The sequence below is a fragment of the Solanum lycopersicum genome, chromosome 6, assembly GCF_036512215.1.
Source record: "Solanum lycopersicum chromosome 6, SLM_r2.1".
NCBI lineage: Eukaryota > Viridiplantae > Streptophyta > Magnoliopsida > Solanales > Solanaceae > Solanum > Solanum lycopersicum.
Window position 1 is genome coordinate 2,992,863 of NC_090805.1, and position 17,560 is coordinate 3,010,422.

The 17,560-nt window shown below is 32.6% G+C and overlaps 3 protein-coding genes and 1 non-coding gene across 4 annotated transcripts; 2 read left to right on the top strand and 2 right to left on the bottom strand.

The window, feature by feature from the left end:
* On the top strand, positions 1-2,073 carry LOC101256677 (glutathione S-transferase-like). Its single transcript, XM_004240489.5, has 3 exons — positions 1-214; positions 736-784; positions 1,388-2,073. Exons 1-3 carry the CDS (start codon positions 68-70, stop codon positions 1,828-1,830), a joined length of 639 nt encoding a protein of 212 aa, XP_004240537.1. The 5' UTR covers positions 1-67; the 3' UTR covers positions 1,831-2,073.
* Positions 2,074-2,675: 602 nt separating this feature from the next.
* Positions 2,676-2,746, bottom strand: TRNAG-CCC (transfer RNA glycine (anticodon CCC)). Its single transcript has one exon. It is a non-coding gene; the product is annotated as a tRNA-Gly (tRNA).
* Positions 2,747-3,993: 1,247 nt separating this feature from the next.
* Positions 3,994-6,559, top strand: LOC101256975 (universal stress protein PHOS34). The gene is made up of 4 exons (XM_004240491.5): positions 3,994-4,391; positions 5,117-5,211; positions 5,319-5,440; positions 6,286-6,559. Exons 1-4 carry the CDS (start codon positions 4,211-4,213, stop codon positions 6,371-6,373), a joined length of 486 nt encoding a protein of 161 aa, XP_004240539.1. The 5' UTR covers positions 3,994-4,210; the 3' UTR covers positions 6,374-6,559.
* A 483-nt stretch (positions 6,560-7,042) lies between these two features.
* On the bottom strand, positions 7,043-14,599 carry LOC101257670 (serine/arginine-rich-splicing factor SR34). The gene is made up of 14 exons (XM_010323549.4): positions 14,449-14,599; positions 13,575-13,663; positions 13,422-13,487; positions 13,250-13,324; positions 12,745-12,871; positions 12,617-12,663; positions 12,452-12,509; positions 10,302-10,351; positions 10,133-10,189; positions 9,912-10,018; positions 9,725-9,823; positions 7,956-7,989; positions 7,509-7,783; positions 7,043-7,398 (listed from the first exon to the last, which is right to left on the bottom strand). Exons 2-14 carry the CDS (start codon positions 13,656-13,658, stop codon positions 7,395-7,397), a joined length of 1,083 nt encoding a protein of 360 aa, XP_010321851.1. The 5' UTR covers positions 13,659-13,663; positions 14,449-14,599; the 3' UTR covers positions 7,043-7,394.
* Between the last annotated feature and the right edge of the window lie 2,961 nt (positions 14,600-17,560).

Sequence of the window (17,560 nt, forward strand, 5' to 3'; positions counted from 1 at the left end):
ACACATGCTTTAAACTCATCATTCAACATTTTTGTCATACAAATTTCATTTTTTAGTAGCAATAATAATGGCAATCAAAGTTCATGGCCCTATGTTGTCACCTGCTGTTGTGAGAGTTGTAGCTATGCTCAAAGAGAAAAATCTTGATTTTGAACTTGTTCATGTTGATTTGCAAAATGGTGATCAAAAGAAGGAACCATTCATTTCCCTGAATGTAAGGAAATACGAACGATAATAACATTATCCAGTGAAATATTTTGTCTTATCATGACATTGTTTTTTTCATCTTTCTTTTTTGACTAAAATAGTTGTTGGTTCAAATAGATCGATTTATTTATATATATATATATATATATATATATATATATATATATATATATATATATATATCTTGAATAGTTCCTCTTCATCAGAAAAAATTATACACCATGTATATCTTGTATCGAAAACATTAGATTCAAATGAATTGGTAACCGATGGATTTGTTTTTTATATTAATTGGGTGAATTAGTATTGATTGGGACTTTAGATAAACAATAACAACATATTTTTAGTGTAATTTCAGGAGTGGGATGGAAGGGTATCTACCTTTAATTTGGTGTAGAGATGTTGTTTTCGATAGATTTTCTATTTAAATGAAATTATATGTTGATATTCTTATTCCTGCTAATTAATCAAATTTTAAATTAAAGGGTAATCTACTTATATATAATTGTCTTTTGATTGTTAATTCAGCCATTTGGTCAAGTTCCTGCTTTTGAAGATGGAGATCTCAAGCTTTTTGGTAAGTTAAACTTTTTTTGCACATTCATAATCTAATATTTGTGATTTTACATATATATCTATATATGTTCTCGTGTTAAAAATACTCGGGATTTAAAATTTATAAACTCGAGTTCTTTATTATACTACAATTTATTCGATTTACAAAATCTAAATAAAAGTTACTAATTCGAATGAACACATAGCATGTATACTAGGATCACCTTTTGATTTAGTTGAACTATTAAGTTTATACTATGTTTGTCTCGAACAAATTCGACTAATTTAAATTTGTGCGAACAACATATCCTGTAATTAGTATAGTTCCTCAAATGGTGTCTAAATTGTATATATACCTCAAGAAAATCGTTTCTCAAAACTACACTGTATTAACGTATGACCTATTTAAGGAGAAATACTCTATCTTTGGTTTCAAGATCTAAAGTAAAATTAGATACTAGTTCGAATGAATACACAACTTGTATACTATGTCACATATTCAGTATAATTCTATAAGTGCGATCTGGGGAAGGTAGTATGTATGCATACCTTATGCTCTACCTTCGTGTGGTAGAGAGGATGTTTTCGATAGACGTTTGATTTTTGTGAATTATTGTGAATGCAGAGTCAAGAGCTATTACACAATACATAGCTCACACATATGCTGACAAGGGGAACCAACTCTTACCAAATGACCCAAAGAAAATGGCAATCATGTATGTATGGATTGAAGTTGAAGCCCAAAGATTTGAACCTGTTGTTTCAAAACTATGCTATGAGATTGTCATCAAGCCATTGTTGGACATGGTGACTGATGATGCAATCGTGGCGGAGAACGAAGAAAAACTTAGCAAACTTCTTGACGTTTATGAATCTAGACTCAAGGATTCGAAATATTTGGGTGGTGATAGTTTTACCCTAGCTGATTTGAACCACGCCCCGGCTTTGCACTACTTGATGGGGACGAAAGTGAAGAGCTTGTTCAATGCTAGGCCTCATGTTGGTGCTTGGGTTGCTAATATCTTGGCTAGGCCAGCTTGGGCTAAGTCACTTGAGTTGACTAAATAGTAAGATTTAAGAACAATAGCTGAAAACGGCTGCTAATAGCTCGTAGGCTGAGGAGCAAAAGTATGGTTTATGTATTACTAGTAGGTTTAATAAAATATAGGCCATGGTAACCTTATTTTATAATTTGTTTGCTTTTTGGTGCAACTCTTTTTACTTATCATCTCTATGATTAGAGTGTTTGTTATATCGTAAGATGTTTTTTTTTATTAAATTTTTATGAGTGAATCATAACAATTATTGTCATTAGGTTATTTCAGTATTCATTTTGTAACTATTTAGTCACCTTATTTTGGCTTGTCCAAGCCAAGTTAGTTTAGAGTATACGCAAATTTTATAATGTAGGGAGGTTGTGTTACATAACTAAGTATCAAAAATTGACACAATACAAAAGTAAATTCACTCTATAACGATGAATTCAATTGAAAATAACCTCTTTACCGTGTAAAGATAGAAATAAAATTGTGTACAGTTTACTCTTTTAAAACTCTACTTATGAGTTTAAACTGATTTGCTGTAATTGTTTAATGGAACAATTTTTTCCATTTCATAAAAAGTAAATTAAACAGTACCATTTATGTATATTATTATATCCTTTACATAGCCTCATTTACGAGAATACATTAGATATGTAATTGCTATTATTGGGGGAGGGGAGGGGGTTGATATGGTAGGGTTACGGGGTGGGGCGAAGATGAAAGCAGAGAGGATGCAATAAAATATAAAACGTCATTTGTGAAACTTATTTTTCCATTCAATTTATAAGTTATTTTTCTCAAAAAAAAAAAGATTTAAATTTTCTTATTATCCAATACCAAACACACCGTAAATAAAACTAGAAATAAAAATGCGCATCCGGGGAATCGAACCCCGGTCAGTACCGTGGGAGGGTACTATGATACCACTACACCAGATGCGCTGTTTGGTAAAAATGTTGCAATAACTTTTTCCGAAGTAAAATTCAATTGTATTTTTTTTCATACATTTAGTAACAAGTATTTATAATTTGAACTATTTTTTAAAAAAATATATGAAATATAATTTCAATGGGGGTTGTTTTTAAAAGAAACTAAAAAGTGAAAATTAATAATCTATAATTACGGATATTTTCAACTTTCAAATATAACATATTATATTTAAAAATTTATGACCACATGCTGATTTTCAAATAAAATGATACTCTCACAAAGAAATGGATAATATAGATTTCTTTCATCCATATCGCTAGTTTCAAAATACTAGAATCGATACTTATTCTTTAGAAGAATTCAAATTTATCTTCAACATGAAATGATGATGTCTTTTATCAGAATAAAAAGAAACAAAAAAAAATTTCTTATATATTTTAGTTCTGAGAATATAAAGGGTTCAATTTGTTTCTATGTATTATTTAAGATTCTATTTGTGTGATCCTTATTGTGAATTTAGCAAGTCATCTTCATACCTATATGTTTAATAATGAAAAAAAAAAGTGAATCTCATCTAGCTTATTGGAAGGAAAAAAGACTTACCTATCAGATTATTCATTTAAATAATAAGTAATTACTCAACAATGATCACTATTAAAAATAATTGAAAATGAGTAATAATTTATTTTTGACATAGAAGGTGATATATATCTCAATCATCAAACAAAAAGGATAAAAAAAAATTAATTTTCATATACCTCAACTTCGAGAATACGAATGATTCATTTTCTTTCTATATACAATTTTAAATATTATTTGCATGATTAACTAAAGTAGAATTTGATATTAGATATAATTAGTAGAATTTTCATGCATTACGATATTTTCACTCTGCTACCCGTACCTTCTACACATTGTCCAAAACTATTTTTTAAAGTTATATTGCAATTATTTTTAATTGAAGGAGATTTATCTGAACCTCCTAACCTGAAGTTGGGTTCGCTCTTGCATTTGTGTGCATATTTATTTTAACATAAGATGTTTTAAACATGTCATTTTGATTTTAATCAAAATTGATATGTATAATTTAAAATGTGTGATTATATATTTTTTAAAATTTTGAATTAATGTCTAATAAAAATAATTTATCATAGCTTCATTATACTGAATTAAAAATTTACCAAAGTTATAATATATTTGACTTTTAATTTTTTAACGTATTTACTTCTTTATATATTTTAGCTTCAGGCTAGATTCTATTTTCGTCTTTTTCTAGAATCACATTCTAGAGAATTCAATTCTCTATCTAACCAACTCATTGAATTGGATTCTATCACATAAGAATAAAACAAATCCATAATAATCCCTTTATATTTCGTGTTCAAATTCTCTACTTCTACTTTGCTTTTTTCATCAAATATTTTATTTCATTTCACACACAAAAAAATTGAATTCAAATTATTGATTAGCAAAAAATGGGAGAGGAAAAATCTGTGATGGTAGTTGGATTAGAAGATAATCAACATAGTTTTTATGCATTAGAATGGACTTTGGATCATTTTTTTACAAATTATAATTCTAATTCTCCTTTTAAACTTGTTATTCTTCATGCTAAACCTACTCCTGCTTCTGTCATTGGTCTTGCTGTTGGTCCTGGTATGTCTTACTATTTTTTTCGTTTTATTTTATATGACAATATTTAACTAGACGTTAGTGAATTTTTTGAAATTTTTAATGATACCTATTGAAAAATACTCTTAAGCATCTCATGATTAAATTTGTTGAATTTGGCATGGTGGAAAATGTCCTCTTTGAAAGTTTTTTTCAGAAAAATATATGGTTTTTTTATTTATTTTCTTCTATTTGATACATAAGTAAAAAGTGTTAATTTAAAAATATTTATATATAAATTATTATGAAAGATGAGATGTGTGGAGAGTAAAAAGTATTAATTTAAAAATAATTTATTTATCAAAAATATTAAAAGGGAATTTCTATATGCTTGTTCTATGAAAAAATAATTAGGTAACTCATAAGGGTTGTGAAGAAACAATTAAATAAATAAAAGCATGTTCCCCTAATAGTTTAATATGAGATAAGTCACATAATTCAATTTTAGTTATAATATATAGAAAACTTGTATTAACAAATCACTCTAGGTAAGAAAAAGTGAACTAAATACGTTAACGAATTGAAATCACTTATTAGCTCGAAAAATTTTAAATTATATATATTATATATATATAGGTAAGAAAAAGTGAACTAAATGCGTTCACGAATTGAAATCACTTATTAGCTCGAAAAATTTCAAATTATATATATATATATATACACATATATGATGTTTCGATTTTACTTTTTTTTTTTAATGAATTGTGTAGGGAGTGTGGAAGCTTTTTCAGCCATAGAGTCTAATTTAAAGAAAATTGCTGCAAGGGTTGTGGAAAAAGCTAAGGAGATATGCAAAGAAAAATCTGTAATTTATTATTATTATCATTATTAAAACAATGATTTTTTTAAAAAAAAAAGGTTTAAAAAAATCATTTTTACGTAGTGATTTGATATTTTTGTACTATTTTGTAGGTGAATGATGTTGTAGTTGAGATAGTGGAAGGTGATGCTAGGCATGTCCTTTGTGAAGCTGTAGAGAAACTTCATGCCTCTGTTTTAGTTGTTGGTTGTCATGGTTATGGAGTTATAAAGAGGTAAATTTAATTTATATACGTTCACAGTATAAATAGCTTGTTTATATTTCTAATTAACGAGCAATTCTCGATGGTAATTCTAGTGTTGTTGATCTTTCCTACTATAACATGTTGGTTTCAATTTTTATCAGGATTAACATTTACTATGTTGGTTTTTGGACGATGGCCTTATAGATGATCTGACCTTAGATTAGATAGAAGAGCATGAAGGTCGAGAATTAGGGTAGAAAGTTAGTGAATAGTCGAGCAATTTCTCTTGAAAGAGTGTGGCTCTAGTTGGAGTACCCATTTTGCTCCCTCTTCTCCTTATCATTGCTACTACTAATATTATTTGTCTTACTATTTTTTCTTTTCCTTGGCATTTTCATCAATGCTTCTTCTGTCTTATATTTTTCAAACTTGTTTTCGAAAGATCTTTTTAGCTGAGTGTATCAAAAAACAATCCCTATACCTTGCACAATGTGGGGTTAACGTCTATATATTAGGCCCCTTCCCTTCTCTTTTGGATGAATGGGGTGATTTAGAAGGTGCTTCCCGATCTATAGTCCCTCGAAACGAAGGGTTAGGCAGGTAGTATGGGCCCTCTGACTTCCAGTTATGTGTTGTGCCGCTCCGGCGAAGAAAATGAAGGGAAGTTGTTCGAGCTTCCGAGTGGACTTACGCTTTACTCTTACTCTTAGCCTCTTTTCTACCCTCCTAAAGTCCGACTTGTGAGATCTCATTGGGCATGTTGGTGTCGTTGTTGTTGACTTTATAGGTGGTCTGATTGCATATAAATTTATTTACACCTTCAATGCTTAGAACAAGAACTTGTTTTTGTGCTAAACACATTATTGATTGTGCAGGACTGTTTTGGGTAGTGTAAGTGACTACTGTGCTCATCATGCCCACTGCAGTGTGATGATTGTGAAGAAGCCAAAGACTAAAGCTTAAATTGTTTCTACTTGGCATTTGATTTGTTGTGTTGTCCTAGTGAATAAGATTACAAATATGTGATCTGTTTCTTCAACTCCAGGAGGAAAGGAAAAGAAAAGAAACTCATTTGTTTGTGTATTTATTTGATTTCTGCACTCAGTATCTATATATTACAAGGCTGTGGTGGTTGTGTAACAAAACAAATACTTTAGGGTCTTGTGTAGTGTTAATCACAATCTTCATGTATAAAATAAAAGACTAAATGCAGTGTATGGAGCTCCAAGTTATCCTCCTCATAAATATATCAGGTTGTCCACGAGAATTATTAGTAGTATAGAAACTTGATATACATTTAGTGAGCTTCTTACTCATTGGGATCCACTTCTTTCAGAAACAGTTGTATTTTTTTTAATGAATTCGATTTGATCATTATTTTCAACTAAGTCGTTCAAGATTGTTGCGTTGAGTTGTTACTCGAGGCAAGGAATGGATATAACTCTGTGAACTAGTCAATTCTATTTCTCAAAGTGGGATAAGAAAGGGTTATAACTCACAGAAGGGTAATAAACATCCTTCAATCACAAAGATAAAAGGTGACTGCCCTATGGCACCGGCAAACCAGGGCTTAAGGTTGCATAAAACACCAACCTCCCTACGACCCTAATTCATCAGGAAAACAGACACACATCAGGAAAAGAACTTACAAAGTCACAAGAGTGCAGACAATGTCATTACATAAGTAGCATTTCACCTGCAGGAAACAAATAACAAAATCTGCAAATATCCAAGACATAATTTTCAATTTTTGCCATCATACATGCTGCAAAGTTGCTTAAAATACTAGAATACTGCAGTCTTCCCCAAGTCAAAGGTTCACAGTTGAGTTCTATTTTGGTCATGGACCAAAAAATTCAGAAGCCATTCATCAGGACTAGTTATCGGAAAAGATGACACCAACAGCTCAGCTGCTCTATTCAGGCACAGCAGCACACTCTCTATCTCCGCACCTGCAGCAACAGCTTAATCCACAATATAGCTCTCACCTGTAAAATTGTAATCAATAGTCAACAAAATAGCAATGATATGTTATGCCTCAAGCAACTGGATGACTGTTCATTAATCTACAAAAAAAAAAACAGATGAGCAAGAAGACCTCGACAAACTCCCACTGCGACTCCGGCTGCGGCTCCTGCTAGGGCTTCTCCTGGAATTGCGTGGTTTGGGGCTTTTGCTCCTGCTGGGGCTCCTCCTGGAATTGCGTGGTTCGGGGCTTTTACTCATGCTCTTGCTTCTCCTGGAATCACGCAGTTTGGGGCTCTTGCTTGGACTCTCGCTTCTCCTGGAATCACGAGGTTTTGGGCTTTTACTCAAGCTCTGGCTTCTCCTGGAGTCGCGAGGTTTTGGGCTTTTGCTCACACGTTTTGGGCGCTGAGACCAATCCAGCCAAATATAAAATGCCAACAAACAAAGAGAGGATTCGAAGTAAAAAAGAATGTAATTCAAATAACTTAATACAAATGTAATAAGACAAAATAGTTCTACCGCCAGATACAATAATTCCAAGCTTTCATTTTTATCTTAGAAGAGTCATTTGACTTACAGATGGTACTGGGGATCTGGATCTTGATGGAGATCTGCAAAATGTCCAGAAACAACTCAATTTAATATCCAACCTTCCGCTTAACAACTTTCATCCGACTGCCTTGATGCCACTTCCACGTCGGAGTGGCCATAATCAAAGTAGACATGCAGAAACCCGTTACCATTTCACCATCCCAAAGAGAAAACAATGACAAGTATGAAGCCATGCAAGTTACCTAGTTAAGGAAGAGTTCTAGTCAATAATTTAAGTTTGTGTTGTTTAAAGACCAATTAACAGGAAGTGAAAGAACCAATTAGTGTCTTATTAGCTTGCCAGATGGCGATCCCAAATTCAAAGTGAAGTTCTAGTATGCCACTCCAGCTTGACCATCAAAATCCATGATCTTCTTGTTCCCAATCTTAGCATCGATGGACATTTCATGATGCTCATTAGAGGAGAGACACCATAAAAGATTCCGAAGCTGCCATCTAGAAAACAGCATACCTCCACAACAACATTTGTTGTAGGCAAGACCATATCCACTCAAGATCCTAATATGCATTCCAAGATCCTCGTATAAATCCAACATCTAGAAAAACCAACAATGTGATTTCTCATATTTACAAAGGAAATAATAAATGATACCTTGACAACACAGAATATTTTCCCGACATTTCCAAAATGCAAAAGTCACAAGAAGCATAGGAAGAACCAACTTCTACATCCAACACCCAACAACTATTTTGTTCCTAATGGATTCTGAAATGCAGTATCTAGACATCTTTTCATAACTGAATGACCAGTTGACCACATATTTGATAGCCGCAATTACAGTTAGACACAGCATAATTAGAAGAAGAAGAACAATCCTGATGTACAGGACTCTGCACTTGTGATGTTCCCTAGCTTGTCTGGTTTATCAAATGGTTTGACATTGCTTAGGTTCAAAAAGATCTATCACCCTGAAGCAGACTGGGTTTTTTTGGACGGAGACACCCTGAAGCAGAATGAAATTAACATTGGCTATCTCTATGCCACCAAAAAAGATGCAGAATTGTACCTCACCATAATATAAAGCCTATTAAAACTACAATACGAGCACCATATTAGCTAATGACAGCTTAGTTACCCACTGAGCCATTGCACGTTGATCTAGAATCTTGACAAATTTCCAAAAGGTTCACTTACAATTTTGGAAGGACGATATTGATCCAAACTGAATGAGGGATCAGAACCTTAATGTTCATACGCAGTACACATGATCTGTTACTCTATATATGGGAAAGAAGGCCGTTGTCGGGCCAAGACTTACCACATCAATCATAAATAATGTACAACCAATATAATGCTTCTCGAAAAATCAAAAAGGAGGAACAATTGAAATCATTTTGCAGATGCAATTTGCAATTTGAATTTGTGAAATTTACAACCAACTTGTGTGAAAATGTTAAATTGGTCACACTGCAAAACAACTTTTTGCTTCAAAGCCATCTCATGTCCACAACTATACAAAGTCTAGTCAAGATTAAGGGTTGGAAACAAAGTGCTCAGCTGATTTCCCACTAAATAAATGAGGTGCAAGATGCAACAGTTAATTCCCAGGTGGCTTTCACAAAGAAAAGATTAAAATGATTAAGATAAACTGATAGACACAAGGACTTTTGACTCAAAAAAAGACCAGTACAAGGACTTGCATAAAAATATACATTAACCTTGTACTATATGCTACTTTTACATAACCTGCCCCAACAACAAAATGGGTAGATATGACCAGTAAGAAAGATTACCTTGACAAAGAGCGTCCTTTTAACCCAGAACGGGGCTGAGAAGAGACAGATCTAGAACGAGATCTTGTACGCTTTGACGACTTAGCTTTAGGAGATTTGCTGCTAGGAAAGAGCAGCAATGAGATACATAGTAGCATTCAAAGGTGAAGTAACAAGCTATAAAACGTGCAAACTACATAATACATACCTTCTGCTCCGGCTGCGACTGTAACTTCGACTGCGGCTACGGCTACCACTCTTTCCTCTCGAGTAAGAACGGCTGCGGCTGCGGCTTCTAGAATCATGTTCCTTCACCTACATAAGACAAAGCAATATTTTTATGAAGCATAAGACAATGGTATAGGCTAACAAAAGAAAAGGCACTAAGCATCCTGCAATCATATCATTTGAGTTATAATCACATCATACCCGAATTGTTGAACGAGAAAAAGCATTCCGAAACTCAGATTCATCAAGTTTTTTTATCTACATACAAGGAAAATTAATTACACTCGTTAGTCGAGCATAAACATATTTCAAATATCTTGAACAAAAATTGAGGATAATTATACAGAATAAGAAACAGGAGATAGCTTACAGCATATTTCATGTCGTCATAGTTGGTATAATCCACAATCCCAGTGGTCCCTGAAGAGCAAAACTGATTGTTAGCGCACCATCCACCACAAAAGAATCACTTAAGGAGAGTAAATTCACAAGTCATAGCAAGAGTAGGGTGCTTGCCACAACAAAAATTGAGTAGAAGCACAAGAAATTATTTCAAAGATAAGGCAGCACCACATTTGATTACAGAATAAAAAAAATCTGAAGCACATTATTTCCACAGGTCTTTAAACTGCTCAGCCATACATTCGGGCCATTTTAGTCACAACCACAAAATTGAAATATCCAATAAATCTCAGCTGACCCTAGATTTTGAGTGGCAATCACTATTTTCAATTCCATTTATATAGGGTAAAATCAACTATTAAATTCCTATTTTAGAGTCGAACCATCTTTGCCATCTGTCTATTAACTGTCTTAATTATAAAGGCTCTAGTATATTTGTCCTGACAAAAATGATGACAATTTTCTATGTAAAACCTAATAGCAAGCTAACTGAAACAATTAAAGGAAAGAAGGAAAGTTATCTTATTGCATAATCTGAAACATTAAAGGAAAGAGGTAAAAAGAGATCTTATTGCATGATCTTGCACTAAGCTACCTTTTGGAGTTGAGTTAGCATGATCTGAAACATGAAGGAAAGAGGGAAAAAGAGATCTTATTGCATGATCTGGCACTAAGGTACCTTTTGGAGTTGAGTTGGGCCCAAATTTTCCACTTAACATGGTATGATATTAGAGCCAGACCCACTCCTATTCTTGGTGTATCCATTGTTAAGCCCACTTATTAGATTAGCCTCTTCATTATCTTGGCTTGTTCAAGGTTGGTAACATGCAATAAGCCAGATAGCAGTACTATCTTGTTATGGAGGACCACTATCACCAGGCGGGACATAATCCAGGCATTACATCCAGACACACATCAACATTTATTCAAAGAGTGAGGAATACACAGGTAAGCACAGGATGTTATTCAACATGGAAGATGAAAAAATAAGCTCACTTATTTCCTGCTATCTTCTCCTCATCGTCCAACAGAGCTCCCACTTACCTCTCCAACAAATGCCCCAAAAAATAATTAATCTACTCTTCTACAACACCTGGGTTGAAACATTACCGTCTTTCCTCAACCCCAAACCAAGGATTTCTTTTAGACTTCCCTCCTTTCTCTTTTTCTGCTCCATTTTATTTTTCCCTGCTATTTTTTTTACTTTATGCGTTACCCCAACAAATTTTTCATCTACTTTTTTTTTATGTTAATACTTTTTAACTTTCTGTAATTCTTTCTTGTTCTATTATATTACTATGGCACCAGAAGAGAAAAATAGTTTTCTGACTAAAACGGATGGAACTATGTTTTGAATGATGATGTACAATGACAAACTTCAGTCAAAGGATATATAATATATCAAACCTGACCATTTTACCAAGATTGGTAATAGCACCCATTATCCCATCCAAACTGAGTGACGCAGTCACTTTATCCAGCCAAGTTGGCTAAACATTATAGTATAAACTATAAACTATAAACTAAGCCAGAAGTCATCAAATATATAACTAATGCACGTTACTGCAGCGTACAGCAATTTTGTTCTCAACAATAGCCCAAAAATATCATCTATTCACGGGCCATAGAACAAGATTTGGTTTTGATTGGGTCTGAAAGATAATATTAGCTGTTATATGGTTGGGAAAGACACTTGCAGACCCAATGATGAACCACAGTCACATTCAACACAAGATTTAAGAAATGATTCTACTTTGAGAAAGCCTTTCTAGTTGCATTATGAAAGATAGTCAGCTCAAGGTAGTAAGTTAAAGAGCCATAAAAACAATTGAAATTCAAGTTATCCACAGAAAATATATTGCTATTCTCAAAAAAAAGGATCAAATATCCATCCTTCTCCAACCACTTCTCAAAGAAGAAAACCCAACAGAAAGACGGAAAAGGAAAAAAAGAGAAAGGGTAGTTATAGAGACTTGACTCTTAATTTACCAAATTTACCAATATAGGTCCTGATATAGGCAAGTTCCTTTGGCATAGTAAAAACAAACCCTTATACAAACAAAACAAAGGGACAATTAAGAGGAGCATAAAACTAGTATCTGTTGCAAATTATCTTACCACTCCCCTCACGGAAAACTTGTGAGAAACAAACATCCCCAGCTCGACGCATATGATCCTACATAAGAAACATAGAATACCAATATTCAGAAGCTAGAAGATACCAGAAAAGGAAGATCACTTTTAGCCACGGTCCTTATAATTTACCACACAGACACCACTCACCTTGAGATCCTGCCAGGATGCTGAATGGGGCAATCCGGTAACTAAAACTGAAAATGAGTAAGTGAATTAGATCAAGAAGGCATGAAATGCAATAAAGAAAATTATGTGCACATTAATAACATACGTGCCTCGATACTCGGTACGTTTGGGCGCTCCAAATTTGTGATTATTACGACCACCATTATGGCCACTATTATTGCCACTATTATAACGATCTGACGATGAGTTACCACGCCCACCATGTGCAAGCTCAACCTGCATACATGTAACAGTTTCAGTAGGCTTAGATCTTAAGCACCTCAAAAAGAAAACTATTTAGCATTTAGGTGTCTTATATGTATTAGACATGTTAATTTGCCTTGAAAGACAAACTAAGCTTGAAAAGAAAAATACGCCTGGATAAAGTAGGATGGTTACAGACAATTTATAAAACTGATCCCAACTAATTTGGGACAAGCATTTAATAAAGAAACATAATGGTTTAGGTGAAATGCTAGGGTCAACGAAATGCAATTAATACAAGAATTGGAAACCCTGATTCAAAAATGCAAGTCAATCATACTTCTCAGAGTAAACAGAGGATACAATTGATTCATGTGTGTGTATCCTATATGCTGTTAAGATTTTACTAACCCTCAAACGATGCCCATCAAATTCATAGCCATCGCGCCCACGAATAGCATCCTCAGCATCGCGTGCCTCTTCAAACTGTGTTTAGTTCCAACAAAACAATGTCAAAATAGGTTAACAATTGAGAAGGAAATATCCAATGAAATTCATTTTAGCCAATGCAGTCAAAACTTACCTCAACAAAAGCATAACCTGGGGGTCTTGGTGGAATTTTCAGATCAATATGTGCTATCGGGCCATACTACAATTATACGCCACACACATTTAAGTTTATGAGCATAGTAAATGACATCCAACTAAAGTATGAAGCTAAGTGTTATACAAGTACCTTGTAGAACAGATCCTCCACTTCTCGCTCACGAATATCACCAGGAAGATTACCAACATAAATCGTCCTACTTGAACGACTCATTGTTCCTAAAAATAATTCAACAAAAAAATACAATCAAAACCCACCTGAGAAACAAAAATGGATAAAATTCATGAAGAACTTAAGTCACAAAAACACAACTTGAGCAATCAACTTGATTCGCACACAAATACATAAACAAAGTAACAAACATACATATAGGGTGTGTTAGATACGAATGAAACCATTTTCCAGAAAAATGTTTCCAAGTTTTCTCATGGTTGGTAAAATTTATGGAAAACATCTTCTCTAGGAAATTAAGTTGCTTCAAAATAAAAAAATTTGACTTCCTCAATGGAAGTAGTGAAAACAGGTTCAACAAATAAAATTCCACATTGATTGTGTTCTCCCCACCCTCCAACCAACCTCATCTTCACCACCACACTCTTAGCCACCATCCCCACCACCCAACTCAAGAGTATTTGTCTAGATTACATACAAATAATTGTACTAATATTTTTCGCTTGCCTACCGAACACAACTAAGTAAGAAACCCGGTTATTTTCCAAGACGAAAAAAAACATTTCCTGCATACAGAACACACTAATAATGGATACACAATTACATACACAAATTATGTATAGATACTTTATTGCTATTTTTCCTGTATGTAGACTGATTCTATGCTAGATCCGCCTCTGAACAACGTTTTAAGTGAATTGAAATACATTTTTCGCTGGGTAAAATGAGCAAAACGGAAGAAACTAAAATTAAAAAACAGATCTTGTTAGCTATTTCGTTTGATAGATGCCGATTAAACGGACCTCCATTAACAAAGACCGAAGGAACGTACCTTTACTAGAAGATTGATGAAGGATGAAAACACAGAGCGCTTAGAGAAGGAGAATTTTGAAGGTTAGGGTTTTAAAGAACAAAGGGTTGCGAATGCTATGAAGCGTATAAATATCTTCTTCTATCCTATTTGGACACGTCCTTCTAAGAGTGTACTAATTTGGGGAAAAAATATTATATTTGGGGTTTTTTTTTTTTCTCGCCTCGATTTATTTTACGCTATATCTAACATGATATATATTGCCTCTCACGAATAACATGTATTATATCATACTAACATATATTGATTTCACGGGATATGTATCACTTCACACTAGGAAGTGGAGATCCCACGGTGTTAGTAAATGGACTTGATTTTGTCTCACCTGAGTTATCTTATACCTTGTCTATGATGGTAAATGAACGTGAGATATAATGATGCACAACACAATTCAATAATCACTAGGTTACACTCTTGAATATTTCATGTATCACTAATTGAGCAAGGCTTCTTTTATCGTTAGTGGTTAGAAATTTTACATTATTGAATTTGTTAACTTGTGGGAATAATGAATTAAAATAATAAACTAGTAAAGATCCAATTCAACCCAAATTTGTTTGGATCAAAATGGGTTGGCTATTGTGTAATTGTTATAGAATTGGTCAAGATCCAATCCAATTCAATTTTTACTAATTTTTAATTGTTCTTCGTTCTTTTACTATATTCTAATAATTAGCAAAATTATTTCTTTCTTTATTATAGTTATATGTAAGGGAAAGCTACATAAATTGAACCAATTAATGAAAGTATGAAACTATTCATCTAAATTGAACTCGGTACAAATTATTATCTTTAATGGACTCGTGGTCCAAACTATTTACGCTCATATCCCTTCGACGTATAAATATACAATTACTCTAGATACCATTATGGTATATATATATATATACTCTTGTGGTGTCAAGCAATAACTAGTAGGCTTGTATTTTTTTTGCTTTGATATCATCAAAGTATATATATATAGTTTGATAGTATTATAATCATCAATTTAGTTAGTTTCAAATGAATTGCTATCTTTTCCTCCTCAATACAATTTATGGTATCAAGTAACCATTAGTAGTGTTTTCGGTGAAAAATGTTTTTTTTTATCGTATCAAATACCAATTTAGCTAGTTTTCATTTTGATACCAGTAGAGTATTTATTTACTCTGATTATATTAAAGAGTAATTTAGTAGTTTTAATCGAATCATTGCTTCTTCCTCCTTAACATCTTTAGAGTATATAAGTTTTGATGGTATCAAAAGGAGTACCTTGTAGTGTTTTGCTAAAGATGAAATGGTCAGTGTAGACTAAACAACAAGGGGAAGTATCAATTTAACTAGTTAAATTGAATAACCTCTTTTTTGTTGATACCATCAAAGTATATTAAAAATTCTAAGGGTATCAAATGAATAACTAGTAGTTAACTATTAGGAATGAAACAATCATTGTAGATTGAACAAGAAGGGGAGGAATAGTATGAATTGAAACCCGAGATTAAATTAGTCTAAGATGGAGTTTTTGGGTTGAAATTCGAATTGCGATTAGAGAATGCTCGAAGGTCCATGGAATTTGGATTGTGGTTCTCCATAAATGATTATTGAAACCCCCAGAAAATCACTACGATGAAGGTTTGCGCAGGATTATAAAAAGGTATAATAGTAACAGGGCATAAACTTGTACATCGTTTCACTTTTTGGAGTACAAATATGATGTCCCCTATATATAACATATCAAATTTATTTTTAAAAAGTGGTTCAATAACCCGCTCAAACTTTAATAAATTAGGCAGGTTAGATTTGATTTCACCACCCTTAATTCTAATTCATGTGGTTTATAGGTTGAGTCACTATTTGATGGATATAAAAATAACACTCCATACACATTTAAGACGATATATATCAAGTTATAAACATACTTTTTAAAAATAAATTACTTATAGCATATTATTATCGAGTTATAGCATATCAATTAAAAATATACTTAATTAAAAAAATTATAAATAATTATTTAAATATTAATTAATATGTTTAAATATTTATTTTTAGTTTTTCAGGTACCTTTTTTAAATAAGACTCTTTGAATTTTTACAAATTACAGTTACCTTTTACATTTTTTAAAATAAATAATAAAATATTATTTATTGAAGTTCACATTATATAGTGTTACCTTTTAAAACAAAACCTAAATATTAGGGATTTGATTTTAATTAAATCCCTACTTTACCGTTTCCCAATAACTATCCACCCCCACCATAACCTATACACGAACAACATTCAAACTTCCCCAACACGCCTAAATCACTATCTTCCCCAAATCGTCCTCGCTCATCATCTTCACCATCAATCCCCATATCGTTCTCATTCATCATCTTTTCTATCACGCCTGATTCATCCCCATCCCATCACGCCTCACAGATCGATTTCATCCCCAAACCCATATCTTAAACATACAAATTTTTAGAAAATTCATAAATTACTTTTAGTTAAGTTTGTATAAAATGTCGAGAAAAGTTAGTGAAACATGTAGTGTAAGTAGAAAATTGGCTGAGAAGTCATCATCTAATAACTTTCCTGTTCCTTCATTCAATATTTTGATCCAAACTCAACCGCTAAAATCAACTGGAAAAAAGACTGCTAGTTCTGTTAAATCGAAGATTGAAAAAAATTAAAAAATAAAAAGAGGCAAAGGAAAGAGGGAAGAAAAGGAACGGAAAAGAAATTCGAACATCGTCAGAATCTGATTCTGACTTTGTTGACGAATTGAAAATTAAAAAATCAAAAAGTGTTGAAATTGGTCGAACAACAAGAACGTCACTAAAAAAGGAGTCAGAGATACAAACTGCAAAGAAACCCAAAAAGGTTGTCAAGGTTAGTAAAACGATTATTTTAAATTTTGATTAAAATGTTATATGTAAGTGAGTTTAATTTTTTATTTTATTTGACAATGTATACTATATGAAATTTGTATGAGTTATGTATGAATTGATATTTAGTATTGTATATGAGTTTATTCTTTATTTTAGTTGACAATTGTTTTTATATATGAATATTGTATGAGTTATATATTAATATAATTTTAACTATTACAATA